We start from the raw sequence: 22,020 nt of genomic DNA, 5'->3' as shown, positions 1-22,020 counted from the left end.
GAGCAGTCAGTGCTCTTACCTGCTGAGCCATCTCGCCAGCCCCCTCATTAATTTTTAAAAAATTATTTTATATATATGTCTTTTGTCTGTGTCTATGTATTTGTGTCACGTGTGTGCAGTACCTGAGGAGTCCAGAGGAGGGCATTAATTCTCTGATTTGGAGTTATAGATGGTCGTGAGCTACTAAGTGGCTGCTAGATACTGAATATAGGTCCTTGGAAGAGCAGCCAGTGCTCTTACCCATTGAGCCATTTCTCTGACCTTTAGTCCTCATTTTTAAGTAACTGAAGCTTTAAGAAACTTAGCCTGTTGCCTAGGATATACCACTTAATAGGGAATAGGATGTTTTATAGTTTCACATTAATGCTTACTAAATAGAAATAATCCTTGTTTAATGGCAGAACATTACTATAGATCTTTTTGTTGTTAACAGAATAAATTTAAACGTGAAGAAAAAACAAATGGATGGAGAATAGACAAAGCATTCCGTAAGTATTAAAGCATTCCTTCACAAGTATGATTCATAGAGATTGAAACATGACCAATACTTTGTCTTTGGCTCTCGTGTGTTTTAGATTCATTCTCATATTGTCCTTAAAAATAAGGATGGGAGCCTTTTCCATTTTGCTTTTTTAAGATAAGGTCTTGCTATGTATTTCAGGCCAGTCAGGAGCTGTTGAGCTTTTTGCCCAGCCCTCAAGTGCAAGCATTACACGTGTGCACCACTGTGTCTGAGGGTTTTTGTTTGTTTGTTTTGTTTTGTTTTGTTTTGTTTTTGAGACAGGGTCTCACTATGTAGCTCTGCTGTTCTAGAACTATGTAGAACAGGCTGGCCTCAAACCACAGGTTTGTATCTGAGTCTTTTATTTAACAGTATGAACTTGGTAGTTGCTACAAATATTTAAGCAAAGAATTAGCCCAAATACCCAGAAGCTGGTAAGCTCATGGATTTTTACAGTAATTTCAAAATTATATTTTGTGTCCATTCATGTATGCATGTGCATAAGTGTGTGGGTCAGAGTACAACTTGTAGAAGTTGGCCTTTTTCTCTCATGTGGGTCTTGGCTAAATTTAGGGTGCCAGGCTTGCTAGGAAGTGTTTTTATGAACGGAGCCATCTCACTGGCCCCGAGTGGTTATTTTTATTGGGAAGGAACTCTGTTCAAGAGATAGCTTATGGGAAATAGATTGCCATAGCTGATTCCTTTTGTAGACAGCCAGCCCGTCATTGAGTCAGCAGCATCTCTTACCTATGTGCTCTGCCTGCTCTTGAAGATGTGTTGGTGAATACAGCAGCTGAGAACCTGCTTGAACAGCCCTGAATTCAAATGGGTGAGGGATACTGATAAGCAAATTTTAGGTAGTGATTGAGTTCTTAGGAAGAAGAAAAAGGAATTGGGCCTCATTGCTTATAGTGAAGTTCTTTATGAACAAGTAACATTTTAATTTAGGTCTGATTTAAAAGAACAGTAGGTAACTTCTAGCTTCTAAATAATACTTTCATTAAAATTAATTATTTTGTAAGTCCACAGAAAGAAAAAAAGATCTGTAAATAAAAACAAAATTTATTTAAAATAGCTTAAAATCATTTTTTGGTTTTGGAAGGTTTTTATGAACAAATATAAGGTTTTTATGAACAAATATCAGCTTTTCATAATTAATGTATCTGTTTATTTAGTCATGAAAGTAGCTGAAGTGCTAATTGTTTTTATTTCTAAATAAAATTTAATATAAATTTCTTTTGGAGGTAGGGTCTCACTGTTTAGCCCTGGCTGTCCTGGAACACTCTACATAGACCAGGCTGGACTCAGATTCATAGAAATCCACCTGCTTCTGCCTCTCAAATTCTGGGGTTAAAGGTGCACATCACCATGCTTGTCTAAAAGAACTTTTTAAAAGATTGTTTGTGTGTATATGTTGAGTGCCTGCATATAAGTGTGTGTGCCATGTATGTTCCTGGTACCACAGAGGACAGAAGAGTGTTCCTCTGGAACTGTAGTTAATGGGCGGTTTTGAGCTGCTATGTAGGTTCTGGGACTTTAACCCATCCCTCACCAAGGGCAGTAAGTACTCTTAACTGCCAAGTGATTTTTTTCAGCTCCAAAATAAAATTTTCCCCACCTCTCTATCCCCTGTAGAGCCTCTTTATGTGGTGCTGGCTTGCTTGGAACGCAGTATGTAGACTAGGCTGGCCTCAAACTCACAGAGATTCATTTGCTTCTGCCTCCTGAGTTCTGGGGTTAAAGGTGTACAGCCCCACATCCAGGCCAAAATAAAATTCCTTAATTAAACTTAGCCACAGGGCTGATATTAGGGGGGAACTAATTCATGTGTGGTTCAGAAACTATCCACTGTGTAGCACCTGGGTTTATTTTCTAAGTAGACACTGTGGTAGATGAGTATGGGTCTGATGCCCAGTGTTGCGTTGTGTCTTCAGGGAAAGTGTTCCAAGTTCCTGAAAGATCTGGAATATTATAGATAGAGGAACTTTTAAATCTTAAAAATGGAGAAACTTTCCACTGGGTTTAATAATTTATAGATCTCATAGTTTTGTTTATCATTTGAAGTAGGAAATTAAAGAATTAAAGCTTTGGTGGCTTTTTAAAAAAGATTTCTGTGTATGAATGTGTGCATACATGTATATTCACTACATACATGTATTCTCAGATGTCAGAAGTGAGCATTACATTCTTTGGAACTGGAGTTATGGATGGTTGTGACCCACCTTTGGGTGCTGGGAATTGAACCTGCATCCTCTCTGTAAGAGCACAGATACTCTAAACCTCTGAGCCATCTCTCCAGGTTCCCTCATGGCTTTTTTTTTTTTTTCCTCTTTTGAGAGGGTTCTATATTTTTAGTTCTCTAGAACCACAGAAAGATTGTTTATTGGTTCTTTGAGTACTAGTTTATCATTGCATAGAGTTGGAACAGATTAGTATTTTATATGTACCTCTTTCTGAGCCATTTTTGTCATCTTTCCGCACATTCACCAGAGTTTCAATATTTAAGGAAGGATTAATTACTCTGTAGATTTGTTACTGGTTGGTTTACTAATTGTTCTCTCTAATGTCATACAGTTGACAGTGGCAGTATTTCTAACTTCATTTAACTATTTTACATTTTATATTTACTTCCTATTTTATTGATACTTAGAAGAATACACAATGAAGTGTATTTGTAGGGTTGGAGAGCTGGCTCAGCAGTTAAGAGCACTGTTTGGTCTTCCAGAGGTCCTGAGTTCAATTCCCAGCAACCACATGGTGGCTCACAGCATCTATAATGTTGAAGTGGTTATAATTATAAGGCATTTGGAGGATGTGTTAGTTTTCCTCAGTTATGTTTGAGGCTGAAATGGGACCCAGGTTCTTGTGCATGTGCTCTGTTACTGAGTTACCTCTGGCCCTATCCTTGCCACACGTAATGTAATTGATACACAAAGTGCAAAGTGTAATGTGAATATACCGTAATAACCAGCACCCTAAGTTATGCATACACTGTTTTCTTCAATTGAGAAGTCCCTTTGTTCCTTCCTTTGAAAGCCTAAGGAGACTGCTATTTCCATTTGAGTTACCATAGACTAGTTTAGCATGTTTTAAATCATCTAATTCACTGAGTGAATAATGTAATGCTTGGTGTCTGGTTTCTTTTCTTACTTTTATTTTTACAATTTCTTCATTTTATTGCTATATTAATAGTTTAATCCATTTATTAGATTGGTTCAAAAGTAATTTTAGCTTTTTGCATTGTAGAAATTAAAAAATTTTGCATTGTAGAAAATAAAAATGATATTTTGATTACATTCTTAAATAAAGCTATGCACATTTCTCACTTTTTGGTCTTGTACTAATGACTTATTAACTGTTTATAATGAAAATCACATTAGACAAAAAGCAAATTCAAGATACTCTTTTAAATTTTTTTAAGATCTTATTTTTACATTCCTGAATGCATATCTGTGCAGTCTAAATATGCAGTTTCTACAGAGAACAGAAGTGGATGTCAGATTCCTTGGAACCGGAGTTACATTTGGTTGTGAGCTACTCTGTGGATGCTGGGAATTAACCTTCAAAGATTAGTGACTTAGGGTGTCTGTTGTTGTGATAGAACACCATGACCAAACCTACCATATTACTGTTCATCACTGAAGGAAGTCAGGATGGTACTCGTAGGGCAGGAACCTGGAAGCAGGAGCTGATGCAGACATCTTGGAGGAGTGCAGCTTACTGGCTTGCTCTTCATGGTTTGCTCAGCCTGTTTTCTTATAGAACCCTGAACCACCAGCCCATGGGTGTCCCCACCCACAGTGGCCTGGGCCCATAGGCTTGCCTACAGCCTGATCTTGTGGAGTCAATTTATTAGTTGAGTATCTCTCCTTTCGGATGACCATAGCTTGTGTCAAGTTGATGCAAAACTAGCCAGCACAAGCAGCCAGTGCTCTTAACTGCTGAGCCAGCTCTCCTGACTCTTAAGTGTTTTCTTACTTGAATTCAAAATGGGTCATGTATACAGAGAAATTGCAACAATAACAATGCATTTGGTCTAGGAACTGTTAAGGAATATGCCATTGCAATAATGGTTCAAAAAGGTGTGTAAAGAAGAGGAGCCTTGAAGGTGAGGAATGTAGCAAACTGAGCAATTTATGAATCTGATCTTTTTTACAATTTAAATGTTGCTGTAGAATTCATTGTGGGTATTTGGCATTTGAAGGAAATTGGGAACATGAGAAATCTCAATAAAAAAGTCATCATCTTGAATTGTCACTGAGTATACCATTTCTTTATTGGGGTTGTGGCATGCAGTGAGAAATGGATGGTGTTGTGAGGTATAATAAAATGTGAATAGTGTAAGACAACTAGCAGTGACCAGCACAATGCTGGACTGAGGTGAAGCTTCAAAGCACCCACTTTCCAAAGCCAAATTTGAGCCTCCCCAAAAAGGTGAGGGTCCCGATTACTACCTGGTGGTCTAATCCACAACTTTCTGAAATCTAATGGAAATATTAGATCTGAGAGATTTTCCTAATAAACCTGTGAGCTATGCAGTCAGCATTGGTCAACAGACAGGGTCTGATTCTCCACAATACCCAACCTTATATCACACAACTGATACTTTAGAAGTTCTGAATGAATTAGGCTATAAATTTGTTGTTGTTTGGAGTCAGGGTCTCACTGTAGAACTCTGGCTGATCTGGAGCTTGCTGTGCAGGCCTGGGTAGCCTTAAACTTACATCAAAGATGTGTGCTATTGCTCCTGGCTCGGGATACAGAGTACTGCTTTATCTACCATGTTCACCTGACCCGTTGCCAGTTGACTACCCCTTCTCAACATTGTTTTTAATAAGGAAAATGTGCTACACCAGAAAGAAGCAGAAAATGCTTTCCACAGTTCATTGAGTCCCAAGCATGGGGTTTATACTGCAGTAATCAAAACAAAACAAAATACCTTATTCTTAATTAGCAAAAATTGTGTTGCTTAGAATGGTTTTTATCTTGATTAAGAAAGATGTATTTGAAACTATGACATAAAGCAGCAGGTCATTTTGGACCAAGCTAATAAGGTTTTGTTTTTTTTGATTTTTGGTTTTTTTGATGCTAGGGCTTGAACCCAGGGCATGCTATACAAGTGCTCTGACTCAGAGCTTTTACAGACTTAGCCTTTATTAGTTGATTGCCTTTTTCTTTTATTATTTGATAATGTTATATATTTGTTTATCTATACTCTGTCTAATAAATAAGTCCATGTGCTCTGGATGTTGTAATACTTTAAAAACTAGAGAAGGCTATTTTTTAAAAAATAAGAAACTTAACATTTCCCCCCTTTCTTTAAACAGAGGAAAAACGCCCTTTTGACTTCGATTTTTTTGCTCATTTGCTTCAGAAAGTTCTTGCTGAAGAAGAAAAAAGAAAACAAAAATCTACTAAATGTCAGAGTTTAAAGGAAAAGGCCTCCAAACCACGGAAAAACTTAAAAGGTACTGATTGCCTCTTAGGAATTGAGAATTCAAGTGTTACTTAGGTAGTGGACATCGGCCTGAGTGCACATCAGGTGGTGGACATCTACTTGAGTGTACAGTAGGAGGGCATCAATAATCATAACAAGTTATTACATCATCATAATAATAATTGCAATTGCTTTGCCAGTTATCTGGGGCAAAGCAGCAGCTCCCTTTTAATGATTTATATTTTTGTTTGTGTGTTATATGTATGAGTGTGCGTGTGTTTAGTGCTCTGCAGAGAGGCCTGAAGTGGCTGGACAGATGACTCAGAGGTTAAGAATGCTTTGTTACTCTTACATCTGACTGGAATTCAGTTCCCAGCACCCCTGTTGGTGTGGCTTACAGCTGCCTATGTGAATGTTATAACTGTTATAACTGATTTCCTCATTCCCCATTTTAGTGTGTTTTTAGCTTTTTGCACAAAAGTAACATGGTAAAATATACTTTTGAGTATCATCTTCCTTTTCAGTAAGTTTTCTGTAAGTGGTTCATGTAGTTATAATAGTTTCTCTTGTTTTTAGCAAAAACAGTAACCAGTGAAGAAGTTAATGACGATCCAGATGAGTCTGTAAATAGTAACATTTCAGATCCAGAAAGATCTCAAAATGATGCTGAGACAGTCAATGAAGAGGAATCACCGAGTTCATCAGGACAGCACTTAGAACAAGCTATGTTAGAGCAAGACCAAAATCAAGAGAAAAAGAGGAGGAGGAACCAAGGTGAAGCTAATAAACAGGAAGCAACAAATCTTTTAGAGAGGGTTCTTGTTCATTCGAGCCCTCCTGCAGCAGAAATACACAAGAGTAAGTTTCAAGCTCATCCTTGGAGCCTGTGTTTTACTTGAAAAGACCAGCATAGTAATGAGTATGGCAGAGCTATGCTATCCTGTGGATGATAGCAGATGCCTATTACCTGGTTGTGTGCTCAGTGCTATGTTACAAGTTGCCATTTACTTTTTTGTTTAGGTTGTGCCTAAGATGCATCATTTCCCTTGATTCCCATTAACAGACTTGGGTAGTCACTGTGTCTCTCACTGAAGCTTAGATTCTTATGGTCTACCTTTATGGGACACCTCTGTAAGCCTAGAGTAGGCCATTTAATTTTGAAAAGAGCTAACAGAATTTGCATTTTTTTCTTCTTGTTCTCTTAGTATGCAGACATACTGAAATTTGAGTGTTTGGAGAGGAAGACCAAACTTCAGAGGGGACTTGGGTCCTTCTTAAGAGCTTGATTGAGGAATTCTTAGCAGATACTAAGTTTGGCGACCCTGCTCAGTGGTAGAACATCACTTAGCACTGCAGATCCCTCGGCTTACCGCCTAGGTTTACTCGGCCTGCCCTCCTTCTCCCCAAAAGCCAGATAGTCAAGAAAAGACAGAGCAAACCTTTCCTTGATTTATCTAGTTCCCTTTTACGAATATAATTTTTTCTTTTTAAAAAATGCTTTATTTTTTTTTTTTTCTTTTTGGTTTTTTTTTTGAGACAGGATTTCTCTGTGTAGCCCTGGCTGTCCTGGAACTCACTTTGTAGACCAGGCTGGCCTCGAACTCAGAAATCCGCCTGCCTCTGCCTCCCGAGTGCTGGGGTTAAAGGCGCGTGCCACCACGCCCGGCTTAAAAAATGCTATTTTTATCCATGTGTAGAATGTAGTTTGATCATATCCAACCTTCAACCCCCCTCTAGCTCCTCCCAGAACCTCCCCAACATACCTTTCTCTCAGCTTCATGCCCTTTTATTTTTTATTTTATCATTAATTTTTGGATTTTTTGAGACAGAGTTTCTCTGTGTAGCCCTGGTTGGTCTGGAACTTGCTCTGTAGACCAGGCTGGCCTCAAGTTCAGAGATCTCTTGTCTCTGCCTTCTGAGGGATGGGATTAAAGGCATGCGCCATAACACCCAGTTGACAATTCTCTGATTTGTAAGCATTAGGATAATATACTCTTGTTTACCATTACAAGAAATGCTATATGTAGAGGCCCGTGAGATAACTCAGTGGGTAAGGGTACTTAAGTTTGATCCCAGGGACCCACAAAGGAGAAAACCAACTCCTGTTAGTTCCCTTCACATGGGCACTGTGGTAAAACTCTCTCTCTCTCTCTCTCTCTCTCTTTCTCTCTCTCACTCTCTCTAAAATACACACACTCTCTCTCTCTCTCTCTCTCTCTCTCTCTCTCTCTCTCTCTTTCTCACACACACACACACACACACACACACTCACTCACTCACAGAGTAAATGAATAATAAATAAGTGAAAAGTATGTTTTAAAAGAGAGTACCAAAGACTACTGGGTAAAGTGGCAGCTGCCTGTAACCCCACCATTTAGGTATTAGAGATAGGTAGGTAGATTCAGAAGTTCAAGATGATCCTTGGCTACCTAGTGAGTTTGAGGGCAGCCTATTACATTAGCCCCTGCTCAACCAAAAGAAAGACAGAGCTTACATAGAAAGCAGAAGAGCTTAACTGTCAGTTCTAGCTCTTTACCATCTTAAGTATTGGGGACTCAGTTGAGATGTTGAACTCAGATGGTTCTTCTTTATTACAGGATTAATAGTAATGCTTTTTATTACATGTCTTTATTTTGCATCTGTTTGCATTCTTGAGATGGTCAGCAGGGGAAAGACATGCCTTACAACTCTGACACCTTGAGTTTTTCCCCCCCAGACTTGGAAAGGTAAAAGGAGAGAACCAGCCCCACAGAGCTGACTTCTGAGCTCCATGTGCATGTGATAGAACACGCGTGCACACATGATACTGATAAATGCAATAAAACTTCAGAAGTAAGAGGTGGCTTAATCATTAAAGGCTAAGTCTCATACCAACAGCAACAAACAGCAGCAAAATGTCATAGGAAAAAACTCAAGACTAAATCTCGAATGATAAGTAGATTAATATTTTGTAGGAAAAGACAAATAGTACATGGAAATTCCTTAGGCTTTAAAATGTAAATATCTTTGCTACTTTTTTGGAATAACGTGTATTTTATATTCCTAGATACATGTCCTTCTGAGGAAAATGAAAGTGAATGCAATAAAGAACAGATACCATCCTTGACACAGAACATAGATGACATTGCAGGTTTAGCACCCAGTGAAGAGACCGAGATGAGAATGGACCCCATCCCTTCCACATGGTAGGAACCTCTTTCCTGGCTTCATTTGCATCTTCCTTGGGTTCCTGAGAGGATTATTGAAGTCTCCCACTGTCATAGTGGGTTTACACTTATTTTTCTGTTTGCTTTGTTTCATTCATTTATTTGTTTTCACACCTTTTTTGTTACGGTCTTAAATGACTGGGATTATTGTGTCTTGGTTGTTTTTTTTTAAAGATTTATTTTTATTTTTTAATTATTTGTGCGTGTGTGTATGTCTTTGGATATGTGCACATCAGTGCAGGGGCCCACAGAGGCACTGAATTCCTCTGGACTGAAATTATAGGTGATTGTGACTACCTGATATGGGTACTATGAACTGAACAGGACACCTCTGCAAGAGCAGTATGCACTCCTAACTGCCTAGCTGTTTGTCTAGCCTCTTGGTTAATTTTCTTTTTTCAATCATTGTGTATTATGTTCAAGCTTGGTGTGTTAGTGCACACCTAAAAACCCAGTACTGAGGATGCTAAGGCAGGGAAATTATAAGTTCAAGGTTAGCTTGGGCTACCTGGCAGAGTCAGGTTTCCTTGGACTACTTAGTAGTTCCTGTCACCAAGACAAATAAACACACAAACAAACAAATCCTCCTGTTGTAGTCTCTTAGGTGCTGGGTTTACAGGGCATGGACCACCACAATCAAGTTTAGTTCCTACTACCCATATAAAAAACTAGTATAGTGGCACATACTGGTAATCTCAGTGTGTACAAGGCAGAGATGAGAGAATTCCCTTGGGCTTGCTCGCCAGGTATGCTAGGCTAATTGATGAGTCTCGGGTCAATGAAAGACTCTGTCTTAAAAGCAAAGTGGATGGTTCCTGAGCAATGAAAAGAGGTTTTACACCATACCAGTATACACACAGTATCTTTTGGTATGAGATTTGGTATGACAATTTATTTGTAGGAGTTCTTTTCCTCCTGATACATTTTCCCTTCCTTAGTAATCAACAAGACATCATGCCACTAGCAAGGGAGTCCTCAGAGTCGTGTGCTGTGGCTTTACCTGTGTGGGAACCCGGTAATACTGCCTCTGCTGACATGGCTCATGCTGAGAGCTCCTGCTCAGAAGGAAGAGGTGCTGACCTGAAGACTGCGGCACCGTAAGTGTCTATGCAGTAGGACTTGCGTGTAAAAGTTTCATAAGGTTATTAAACACTTGTTTTTTGATTTTTGGGATTAAACTCAATACATCACACACACTGGGAAAGTCTTCTAAGAATAAAGCTGAGCTGTATCTCTAGCTTTTGATAACTTCTTTTTTAAAGATACATATTTATTAAATTGTGTGTTTGTATATGTGTGTGTGTGTGCATATGTGTGCCTGTGTGTGTGTGTGTGTGTGTGTGTGTGCATGTGTGCACGTGCACCTGCCAGATCGTTTTTAGAGTTGGAGGCCATTGTGAGGTACCTTCTGCAGTGCTGAGAACCAAAACCAGGAGCTCTTAACTGCTGAGATATTCTTCATCCCCTTGTTAAAGTTCTTAAATAACTTTTTTTTTAATTTTTGTATTTTTTGGTTTTTTTGAAACAGTGTTTCTCTATGTATTCTTGGCTGCCATGAAAGTCACTATATAAGACCAAGGTGACCAAACTGTATGGTCAAACTCATAGAGGTCACAGAGGTCTGCCTGCCTCTGCCTCCCAAGCCCTGGGATCAAAGGTGTTCAACCACCACCCACTAGAAGGGACTGTTAATATGTAGATCACTTAATATGTAATTTTACAGTGGTCTGTTAATCACGGGTCATCAACATTTTCCATTTATTATTTTTTCTCTTTTGATTTTTCACTTTCTGTTTCATTATGGAAAGGAAATTCAGCTTGCCAGGGCAGCACATGCCTTTAATCCCAGCACTTGGGGAGGCAGAGCCAGAAGGATCTCTAAGTTCCAGGCTAGCCTGGTCTACAGAAGAGACCCTGTCTCAAAAAACAAAACCAAACAAAGCCAAAAAACCAAAAAAACCCGACCAGCCAAATCAACAAAACAAGAGAAAGAAAAGAAGTGCTAGGTGGACCTGTGGGCCTGCTTGTATTAGCATAATACAAGCACTGGGTTTGATTGAAAGACCCAAAGAATAAGGGGAAAGAGTGATTGAGGAAGGTTCCTGACATCAGTCTTGGGACTTGTATTCATCAGGGTTCTCTAAAGGAGCAGAACTTTACGAGATGATCTCACACACACACATATGAATGTACATGTGTATGTGTGTACGTAGGTAGGTAGGAAGGTAGAAAGGAAAGGAAGGAAGGAAGGAAGGAAGGTAAAAAGAAAAAAAGAAAGATTAGCTTAGACAAGAAATAGAGAAATAGGAGGTGGGAGTATTGGTAGGGAGAGAGGAACTCCGGGATAGAGTTGGGAACTCTGAGGAGACAGACACATGAAACTGAGAAGAGGTAACCAGACATGTGGCACTCATTGGATAGATTGAACGAGTTAAGTTATGAGCTAGTCGGGAAACATGCCCGAGCTTACATCCTAGGCATCTATTAATAAATAGTCTCAGAGTTGTTATTTGGGGAACTGGGATGTGGGTGGAAAACCCCGAGGTGACATAGATACATACATAGATAAAGATCTGCACAAAAAAGGAAATTTATTAAAAGACTCACGGCTGTGGTCCATCTAGTCCAATGATGACTGTCTGTCTGTCTGTCAGTGGAAGTTTCAAGGGTTCAGTGGTTGCTCAGTCTTCGAGGCTGGATGTCTTATCTGGATTTTGGTATACCCCAGGATCCCAAAGAAGTAGGCTCTAATGATAGTGAAGAAATAGACTTGCCGGTGCAAGTAAGCAGTCATAGGGCAAGCGCCCTCTTCTTCCATGTTCTTTATATAGGCTGTCACACAAATGATGTGGCCCCAATTAATTGGCACCTCCCAGTCTCTAAAAGACCTGGATTAAAAATGTAGCTTTGTACATCAAAGACCCAGATTAGATGTGGGTCTTCCTACTTGAAATTGTTTAAGAAAAAAACAATCCCTGACAGGTATATGCAGCCATTTGGCTTTTAGTTAATTCTAGATATAGGCAGATTGACAACAAGGAATCATCCCCACAGGCCTGCATCCCACCCACATCCACACATGGGCGTGAATACACAAGCACGCCACTTGCACATGAGAAGCGGACGGAAGCTGTTGAGCTCAGGAATGCTTATTTTCAGGAAAGCATGCCACATTGGGAATCAGATTTTTTTAACTTAATTTTTGGGATAAACTGTTATTTGTTTGGTTAAACATGAAAAAGTATAAAAACACAACAAAGTTTGTCTGCATGTCGTCTTCACTGACAAGTGATTTGTGCCACTTCTTTTAGAGGCTTTATGTGTATGTTGAACAAATACAAATGGCTTTAGAATGTAGTGTCCCCCCATACCTTTATGTAAAAATTATCTTTTTTTTCCCCCCCTGTCTTTGAGACAGGGTTTCTCTGTATAGCCCTGGCTGTCCTGTAACTCACTCTGTAGACCAGGCTGGCCTCGAACTCAGAAATCCACTTGTCTCTGCCTTTGAGTGCTGGAAATAAAGGCATGCCACAACTGCCAGACTGTTAAAAATTATCTTTATTTTTCTAACTTAATAGTGTTTGGTTGTATGGCTGTACCCTCGTCTGTGTTGTTTGTTCTCTGCTCGTGGCCACCGAGGTCGTTTCTGCAAACACTGTGATCTTACGCTTTTGCTTCTATGCTAGATTGCAAGGGTTTTTCTTTATCATTTAATCAATTTATTTATTCACTTTACATACCAGTTGCAGCCACACCCTCTCTTCCTAGTCCGACCCTCACAGGTCCCTTTCCTATTAACTCCTCCCCTTCTCAGAGAAGGGGGATCCCCCCACCCCCTGCCTTGGGTACAACCCTGCTCGCCTGGGGTTTGCTGCAGGACTTAGTGCATCCTGTGCCAGTGTGGCCCGACCATACATTCCAGCTAGGAGAAGGGCTCCAGTGGCAGGCAACAGAGGCTGAGACAGCCTGATTCAATTGTTAGGAGACCCATGCGAAGAGCAAGCTGCCACCTCTGCTACAAATGTGTAGGGCCTAGGTCCAGCCTCTGCATTCTCTTTGGCTGGTGGTTCATTCAGTCTCTGTGAATGCTCATGAGCCCAGGTTAGTTGACTCTGTAGGTCTTGTGGTGTCCTTAACCAACGCCTCCCCCACGCCCCAGCCTGCTCATTCCTGACCTCCTACTCTTCAAGACTCCTTGAGCTGGTTTGGCTGTGGGTCTCTACATCTGTTTCCATCAGCTGCTGGAGGAAGCCTCTCAGGAGAGTTATGCTAGGCTCCTGTCTTGGCTGGCTGTGCCCCAGGTAGACCCCTCTGGTGGGTGATTGGTGGGGGTAGGGATCTTGCAAGTATGTTTTAAGTGAAGATTTTAAAATTGGAACTGTTTCTGAAAAGGATGAACATCCATGTTTCTGTTTCTGTCTCTGTGTGTGTTCCTGCACGTGCAAAGAGCAGAGGACATCTTGTGGGTGTTGGTGCTCTCCTGTCATGTGGGTTCCAGGAACTAATGTCTTCATCTCTGAGCCATCTCTCTAGCCCCCAGGTTTTCATTTTTACATTAATAGATTTCTAAATATTTTTCATTTTCTATGAAATCTTAGATTTATTTCAGCTCAAGTTTATAAAGTAATTTTTCTTGTTTTCTCTGTCTTCGGTTAAGTGTTTGATCCACTAGGAATATATTGTTAGCATAGTACAAGGGATGGAGTGGCCTCTATTTTATTTGCTAACCAATTTAGTCTTTTGTAATATTTATTTTATTTTAATTTTTTATTATTTTGTTTTTGTGTTTTGAGTAAGGGTCTTGCAGTGTAGTGCTGGCTGTCCTGGAACTTGCTGCGTATTTTAGGCTGCTCTCAAAGCTAGAGAGGTCTTACCTCTTCCTCCTGAGAGCTGGGTTTAAAGTACCATCAAACATGCATTTTTAAATTCTGTTATGCATTTCAACTTTTCTGTTTGAGAGACGATCTTTATTGTGTCCTAAAATCATAACTGTTTTGGAGTAATTTTCTTTTATGTTTATTTACATGTTTATAAGTCTATTGGTATTTAATTACTGATGTTGATGGTATATTTTTAACTTCTGGTAGAATAAATCTATTTTTTTTTCCAGTTTTCTTTGTTACTCTAATCCTCAGTAAGCTTTAAGGAACTCTTTTAAGTTCCAGCTGTCTTTTGTTCTAGCCTTTAAGAAAAGTTTTATTTGATCATGACTATATGTTGTAATTCAAATAATTTTTTTTTTTAAAGAGAGACTGAACAGACAGAAAATGTCAAACCAAAATCAAGAAGTCGACTACAGAGACCTAAGCCTAATCTGGCAAGGGCAGTTGGGAAGAAATCAGCTGTTTCACAAGACAGACAAGATGAAAGGAACAAGAACTCACCTTCAGAAACTGCAGCTGAGAAGGTGTGGAAATTCAAAGTATAAAAATACTTTCTACGTAATTCAAGTTCTGATACTGATAGGAAAACATTACAACCTAAAATTAGATTTTTTTAGTCTTTGTTTCATGTGTTTTCTTTAGAATGTAGACTATAACATTTGAAAAGAAATCTCAGTTATGATAAATTAAGTGTTTTCTTTTTTCTTTTTTGTTTGTGGCGCTAGAGATTAAACCTAGGTCACGCTGGGCAAGCATTTACCACTGACCTTCATCTCCAAGCTCTCTTTTTTAATTGTATAAAACATTGGTTCAAAATATTTCTCGTAGGTGTGATTTCATGTTTGTGTTGCCTGAACTTATATGTGGGTACATATATGTGAACATGTATGTAGAGGTCAGAGGTCAGCTTTGATATTGGCTCTCAGGAGCCATCTACCTTGCTCCTTCAGAAGGGTTTCTCTTCTGTCTGAAGCTGATCAGTTAAGCTAGCATGGCTGGTTGGTGAGTTCTAGGGATCTGCTGGTCTCCATGCTCCAGTGCTGGGAGGATAATTTTGTAAGTAGGGTTTTATCGTTTTTGAGTCAGGGTCTCACACTGCAGCCCTGGTTAGCCTGTAATTTAAATCCTTTAGACCAGGCTGGCCTAGAACTTGCAGATACTCCTATCTCTGCCTCCAGAGGGTTGGGATTAAGGGCATGTGCCACCTTGTGTGGTAAACAGGACTTTCTTATGAAAAACATTGGTAGTGTTGTGACTATAGTTCAGAGTATTGCTCAAAATATTTTTATGGCTGGCACTATGCACTGCCAAAAGAAAGTTTCTATATTTGATTTGCATTAAGTACCTGTTTCTAGGCTGGGGAGGTGGCCCAGCAGTTAAGAGCATGTGCTGTTCTTTGAATGGGTCTGAACTTTCTTCCTAGCCTCCCACCAGGTAGTTGACAACCTTCTATAATCCCAGCTCCAGGGGGACCTGCCTCCTCCTCCTGGCTCTTAGATACCTGCACATAGTCATACATAGGCACGCAAGTAGCCATAGAGAAGTAATAAAATGAATCTTTTAAAAATAGCTCCTATTTATTTATATTTCTGTAAGCTATAGTCTTAATTATTTTAATTGTTTTCTAAAGCACTCGAAATGCTATTTAGGTTTTTTCCTTTATCCTTATTTGAACTGTCATATATGGGACTCACAGGTACAGGTAAGTGCTCTACCATTGACCTCAATCTTGATCCTGGTAAAATACCTTTTTTTATTAAATGCTTTTTTGGCAGTTCTGGGACTCAAACCCAGGCCTTGCAAGTGCCTTCCTTTCCACTGAGCTATGTCTTTTTTTCCTATAATCCTTTTATTGTTAAATTATTACAATCTGGTACAATTGAAACATCGGTAAACATTTAGTTAACTGTGGAGGAGGATGTTGTATACAGGCGACAGCATACACAGGAGGTCAGAGGACAGCTTGCAGCACTTGTTTCTCTCTGGGAGCAAACTCAGGTCTTTAGGTTTGGTGTTAAGTTCCTTGACCCTCTGAGCCATTGTGCTGGCCCAGATTTTATGTAGAATTTTATTATCTAAATGCAACCACTCTTCACATTCATCTTTTTAAGTTTCTGGTGTCAAGGATAAAAGGATAAAAGCCAGGGTTAAAGCTATAGACTGTGAGTCACAAGCACTTCCACATTGAACCATATATATATTTGGTACCTATCAGGTTTTATTCATTTTGTTCTTTTGGCATTTTAAATTTCCTAAATTTCTTTCCAGTGCTATTTAACTGTCTTTAGAAAACATTTAATAATACTTTTTAATAAGGACCTTTAGAAAGTATTTAATAATACTTTAGCAATGTAGTGTCACTGCATTTATTTCACCATTCCTCCATTATTGGAAAACATGCTAACAATGTAGGCTATTTTATGTAATATTGGGGTAAATATTCTAATACTTACATATTTTTAAGTTCGTTTAGATAATTTGTTTTTAAATTACATAGTTTATATGTGGGTGGAAGCACAGGACGGCTTGCTAGGCAGCTGGCCTTCTCTTTCCATTACGTGTTTGTTTCTTCGAGATAAAGTCGTCTGTGAGGCTTTTGGCAAGGACCTTTCCCTTTAGACCGACTGTTCAATTATTTCCCTTTTTTTTTTTTTTTTTTTTTTTTTTTTTTTTTTTTGTTTAAAGACAAGTTCTTAGTATATAGCTCTGGCCTGTAAACCCAGAGAGATCTGTCTGTCTCTGCCTCCAAACTGTTGGGATTAAAGATATATATGCTACCAGACCTGATGTCATCAGCTGCTTTCTTAGAATACAGTCTACGATGATAGTCATGGTCAGAGAATATCAGTATTTGAATTACTCTTGATGTTGGGAAGGGCCTTCCAACCATGTAAGATTATGTGTTTTGTTATAGTCTCATCAGTATTTAGGGTGTTTAGAAAATTGCCTTGTTATTAAAGCACTCAAGATTAGTTTGTTTTTAATTCCCATTCAGTGGAATATTTTACTGTAAGTAGCTTAAATGTAAAAAATTACATTTACAGAATCACATGGAAAAAGAGACCATGAATGAATCTGAAACATCTGTAGCAAAGAATACAGACGGAGAGAGCCCAGGTGCCAAAACTGTGTCTGAGTAAGTACTTGCGAAGAAATGACCTTCAGGAATGGTTGTAATTATCAGGGTTTTTGTTTTTAATAAAGTCAGATTTTTCAACTATGGTACATCAAGTCTACTTTCATTATAGATAGTAGTAGGAATTTTTACTAATGTTCTCTGTGCTTGGTATTATAGATAGAAATGATGGTGTGGGCAGAGCTAGGGCTGTATCTGACTGCCTGTCGTAATCTGTCCGGAACCACACATACAAACCAGGCACGGTGGTGTGTGCTTTCGATGTCAGCACTAGAGAGAGGGAGAGGGGAGAGAATCAGGCGTTCAAGGTTATCCTCATACACAGGATAGTTTTGCGGTCAGCCGGTCGGTCATACAGGAGACTGGTCTCACAAAGAAGTAAAGCTCCTAGATCATTGTACCGCTGAGTTAGTGGTTTTGTGCTTCCTTCAGTTTACTAATAAGTCTTGTCAAATAAATAAGATATATGTTTGTGGATAGTTGTATTTGAAGTGATTTGATTTCTAAAGGAATAATTAACTTGATAGGATAGCTGATCTTCAAATATGGTTGTGATCAATAGATTCTGGACTATTCAGTGGGATGCAATTCTACAAGTTAGCACTACTTCTCTGGCATTAAACAGTGATGTCCTGAAAGAAGTAATAGTATCACATGCTCGGCAGATATAGTTTTTTTCCAATTTTGAAGTGAAATTTTGATGCTTTTTAAAGATGGTTTTATTGTGTAACATTAATGAATACAGCAAATGACATTTTCTCAGATGGGAATTGAGGCACAGGATAACATTTTCGTTGATTCTCCTGAGAACCTTAATATCACCTATCATTTGGAGAATTCACTTTCTTACAGTGTCTATGACAGATATGTCTGTAAGAGTCAACAACACTGCTACTGAAGAACAGTTGCTGAGGTGTTTTTCAGGGTCTTTCCTCAAGGTTCTCACCTATTTCTTCTAAAGCTTGCAGTTGACCACATGTTTCTTCATTTTCACACACAGGGTCCGGCTTGGCGGTATGGTTTATGTATTTATATGCAATGTCCAGAGAAGGGTGGTGATAGTGTTTGATTTTCTCACCAGCTGCTGTCAGACTAAGTTCTGCTGTGCACTTACATTTCAGAGGGATTTCAGCTCATCATCGGTGATAGGGAAGGCGTTGGCACAGGCAGATTGGTCTGTTGGGAGGGGATGGGGTGGTACCTGGTCATGGTCTACAGCTAGGCTTCCAGGACTGTCTGCCTTCAAGAGTAAAGTGTGCATGTGTGGTGAATATCTGTCAAGATATTCTTGTGGATACTTGGGAAGTGCTTTGTATTTAACATGATTGATTTATTTATATAACCAAGCAATGTTGTGACTTTTCTGTAATTGTTACTTTCATTTCTTTGTGATTATAGTTTGAGTGAGAAATCCTGTGTACAGCAGGATAGTCAGGCAAAGGTTTTAAGACCTACCAGACTAATGAGGAGTCGAATGCAAAGACCAAAGCCAAATGTAGTGAAAGCTGCAGAAAGGAAAGAAATTCTCACCTCACAGGAAAAATTTGGGGCCCATGTAGAGAAAAGTGAAGATGAATCCTGTGTTGTGGTAAGTAGATTAATTCTGATAACATTTATTGAGCAAGTATATATGTCTTATTGTAAGTCTTTTGTTCTTTTAAAATAAGCTTGTGTATGTTTTATTACATTTGTGGCTAAAATCTCACATTGAGGAGTTTTGTTTATGTTACATTATTTGAGATATTTGAGCATTGTGCATGACTCTTTTATATTACCTTTTTATATTTCAGTCAGAGTCTAATATTGGCTTGCTCACATCACACTCCATATTTGGACTTGGCTTTTCCCTGTGCCTGAGACTGCACCCAGGTTCTCAAGCAAGCACTGTGCCCTTGAGCCACATTCTCAGCCTCCTTTTAAAAAGATAGTCATATATGTGAACTTTAACATTGGCTTAAATACTGGAAGTGTTTAAAGAATAATTCCAAAAACAGAGATAATGATTTGAGTGTGTGCATGCACCTGCGTGTGTGCTTGTGGTATGTAAAACACCCAACCCAAGACCTCTTTCCAGCTAAGAAGGTACTCTCACTACTGAGCTATCTCTGGTTCATGGAGTTGTAGATTTTTTCATATACTCCTTTGAAGAAACCAGAAAGTTATCATGACTTAAGATTTGGTTTCTTTCTGCTATAATTCTCTTTTATATTTTGGTCAGAATCTAAATATATTTATATATATAGTTAAATATATTCAATATACATATATTTAGTTATATATACATGTACATTTAATTTTATATATAATTGAATAATAGGTTATATATTTAGACAAATTCGTGGCTGACTTCCAACTCACTGTATAAATGAGGATAACCTTGAACTCTGATCCTCCTGCCTCCACCCAAGTGCTAAGACTGTAGACATGCCACCATGCCCATTGAGCCAAGGGCTTTGTGCTTGCTAGGCAAACGCTCTTACCAACTAAGCTACATCACTATACCTGTGTTTAGTTATATTTCTTATAGTCTCTAATGTACTTACAACACTAAGTATTTAGAAATATAAACACTGGAGGATTCTGGTGATGCGATTGAAACAGACTGAAATAAACAAGTCTGAAACATTGCTTTATGTGTGGACAGACAAGAATGGGACTTTGAGACATGGTAGAGGGAATTTCTTAGGTAGCTAAAAGAAAAACATTAAACGGTATTTTAAATTTATTTTATAATTTTGTCATTTTTTAAAAACCATTTTACTTTTACTCAAATGAGATGGGATCTTTTGTAGTTGGGTTGTTCTCACATTCCCTTTGTAGCCTTGACTTGTTTGGGCCTGTGATCTTCTTGTGTTTACCTCCCAAGTGTTGTAGTACAGTGTGCAGCTAACCCTGGCTAGCATGTACTTTTCAGTAAAGTTTTTGAAAGGTTTGTGTTTTATTGTGAAATGTAAAATATGAACTTTGTTATTAAGATTCCTCCACAAACGGAAAATGAGTCACATAAAAACTTGCAATGTGAAGATACTGTGTCAGAGCCTGGAAGAAAGGACCCTTTTGAGAATATTCAGCCTGATCAGCCCCAGGTTCTTAGTGACTGCCCAAGGTAAGCATCACTTTACCAGTTGCAGTACAGCTTTAGAGCTCAGTGAGTTGTTTCAGACAAATCAAGATACTCTGTATTGTGTTTGAGGAGAGGCCGAGTGCATGCATGCACAGCGTGCTGTGGAGGGCAGAACTGAGCCATCTCACTGACCCTACAGAAACAAACCACCTTGCCTCTGTGTGTCTCAGTTTATATTGTGTCTATAAATAACTAAGGTGCTAGAGAGAAGGCTCAGCTGTTAAGATTGCTTACTGCTCTTGCAGAGGAGCCAGCTTCCATTCCAAGCCCCATACCACCCAGCATGACTGATTGCATTTCCAGTTCTAAGGCATTCGATGCCCTCTGGCCTCTGTAGGCCCTAAGGGTGGGGGTTGGCAAGGTTGTTCACTGGATAAAGATGTACTTGTTTTCAAGTCTGATGACCTGATTTCGATCTCTGGGTCTCATGGAGAAAAGCAGAAGAATTGCTGCCTATACATTGTCCTCTGATCTCCATGTGCATTTGGGGGTGCGTGCGCCCCACCCTCATCTCGGGTGTAGCACTCAGCAGTCACTTATGGAGAACACTTTGACAAGGTATGAGTCTCTGACGTACCTGTTAATCAATGCAGAAAGGAACTCCTCTGCCCAAAGTTGATAGCAGCCCTAATAGCTATGTTTAAGCACAAATATGCAGAAGATAGGTGAATACCATATCTGTTTAGGGGAACAAAGAGTACAAGGTTCCTAGCTGGGCCTATACCCTTCTCAGGGATGGGCTTTTGAGCAGATTTACAGTACAAAGCAGGAATTCCCTCCTGTCACTTAGGCCAAGATCCAGTTAGAAAGTGATTAGTTCCCACACATGGCTTGCTGTGTCAACATGCCCACGTACATGCGAAGGCACACACATCTATTTTTTTTTTTTTTTAAACTTGTTTATTTTATGTGAGTACACTATAGCTGTATAGATGGTTGTAAGCCTTCATGTGGTTGTTGGGAATTGAGTTTTTAGGACCACTGCTCACTCTGGTCAACCCCAGTCACTCAGTCCCTGCTTGCTGCAGCCCAAAGACTTGTTATTATACATAGGTACACTGTAGCTGACTTCAGACACACTAGAACAGGGTGTCAGATCTCATTATGGGTGGTTGTGAGTCATCATGTGGTTACTAGGATTTGAACTCAGGACCTACGGAAGAGCAGTCAGTGCTCTTAACCACTGAGCCATCTCACTAGCCCACACACATCTATCTTTATGACACTATTGCACCAGTGGGCACACCTTGCCAGGTAGGACAGTATTGTAGCTTCAGGGTTCACTGGGTAGGACCATTGATGACTTTCTTCTCCAGTGTGTGCATAGCATCATCCCACACTATGAAAAGTAGGCAGCAGGGAGGAGGTTTTCTGCTCAGTTCCAGTTTGGTTTCCTATGTCCTGCAGCCAGAGTATGTTGTGTCTTCAACAATAGGGTCTGACCATTCAGTTACGGTGAACAAGCAAGAGCAGTGGTGATAGCTTCTGTTGTTTAGGGGCCTCAGGAGTCTCCTGCCCAGTAACTCAAAGTATCTCACATCTCTCACTGACTTTTCATTTAATAAGCTGTGTCCTTAGGAAAGCTTTGTCTGCCCAAAGAAGGTTTAAACTCCTTAAAAGTCTGTGTGTGTGTGTGTGTGTGTGTGTAATTAGCTTACAGAGTAGTGAGTTTCTGTAGTGTTTTTTTTAATACTATCTTAGTTTTGGTTAATCTACTCATTCCATTTTCCTC

General features: G+C 39.3%; 1 protein-coding gene across 9 annotated transcripts in view; it reads left to right on the top strand.

The window, feature by feature from the left end:
* Bdp1 (B double prime 1, subunit of RNA polymerase III transcription initiation factor IIIB) overlaps positions 1-22,020 on the top strand; it is an 86,097-nt gene that overhangs the window by 19,462 nt on the left and 44,615 nt on the right. For 8 of the 9 annotated variants that reach the window (XR_382739.2, XM_006517726.4, XM_017315545.2 and 5 more), the window contains exons 8-16: positions 434-488; positions 5,830-5,970; positions 6,516-6,797; positions 8,986-9,124; positions 10,084-10,242; positions 14,393-14,552; positions 17,073-17,164; positions 18,563-18,752; positions 20,140-20,270. Coding sequence is in view for 8 of the 9 variants with exons in the window: in XM_006517726.4 (XP_006517789.1) it covers positions 434-488; positions 5,830-5,970; positions 6,516-6,797; positions 8,986-9,124; positions 10,084-10,242; positions 14,393-14,552; positions 17,073-17,164; positions 18,563-18,752; positions 20,140-20,270 (1,349 nt within the window). In the remaining variant the exon portion in view is untranslated. The remainder of the gene's footprint in view (positions 1-433; positions 489-5,829; positions 5,971-6,515; positions 6,798-8,985; positions 9,125-10,083; positions 10,243-14,392; positions 14,553-17,072; positions 17,165-18,562; positions 18,753-20,139; positions 20,271-22,020) is intronic. The other variant, XM_030247324.1, reaches the window with a different exon arrangement.

This window comes from Mus musculus, chromosome 13, assembly GCF_000001635.26.
Source record: "Mus musculus strain C57BL/6J chromosome 13, GRCm38.p6 C57BL/6J".
NCBI classification, from domain to species: Eukaryota; Metazoa; Chordata; class Mammalia; order Rodentia; family Muridae; genus Mus; species Mus musculus.
The sequence above is the reverse complement of the archived record's forward strand: the minus strand, read 5'-3'. Positions and strand labels throughout refer to the sequence as shown.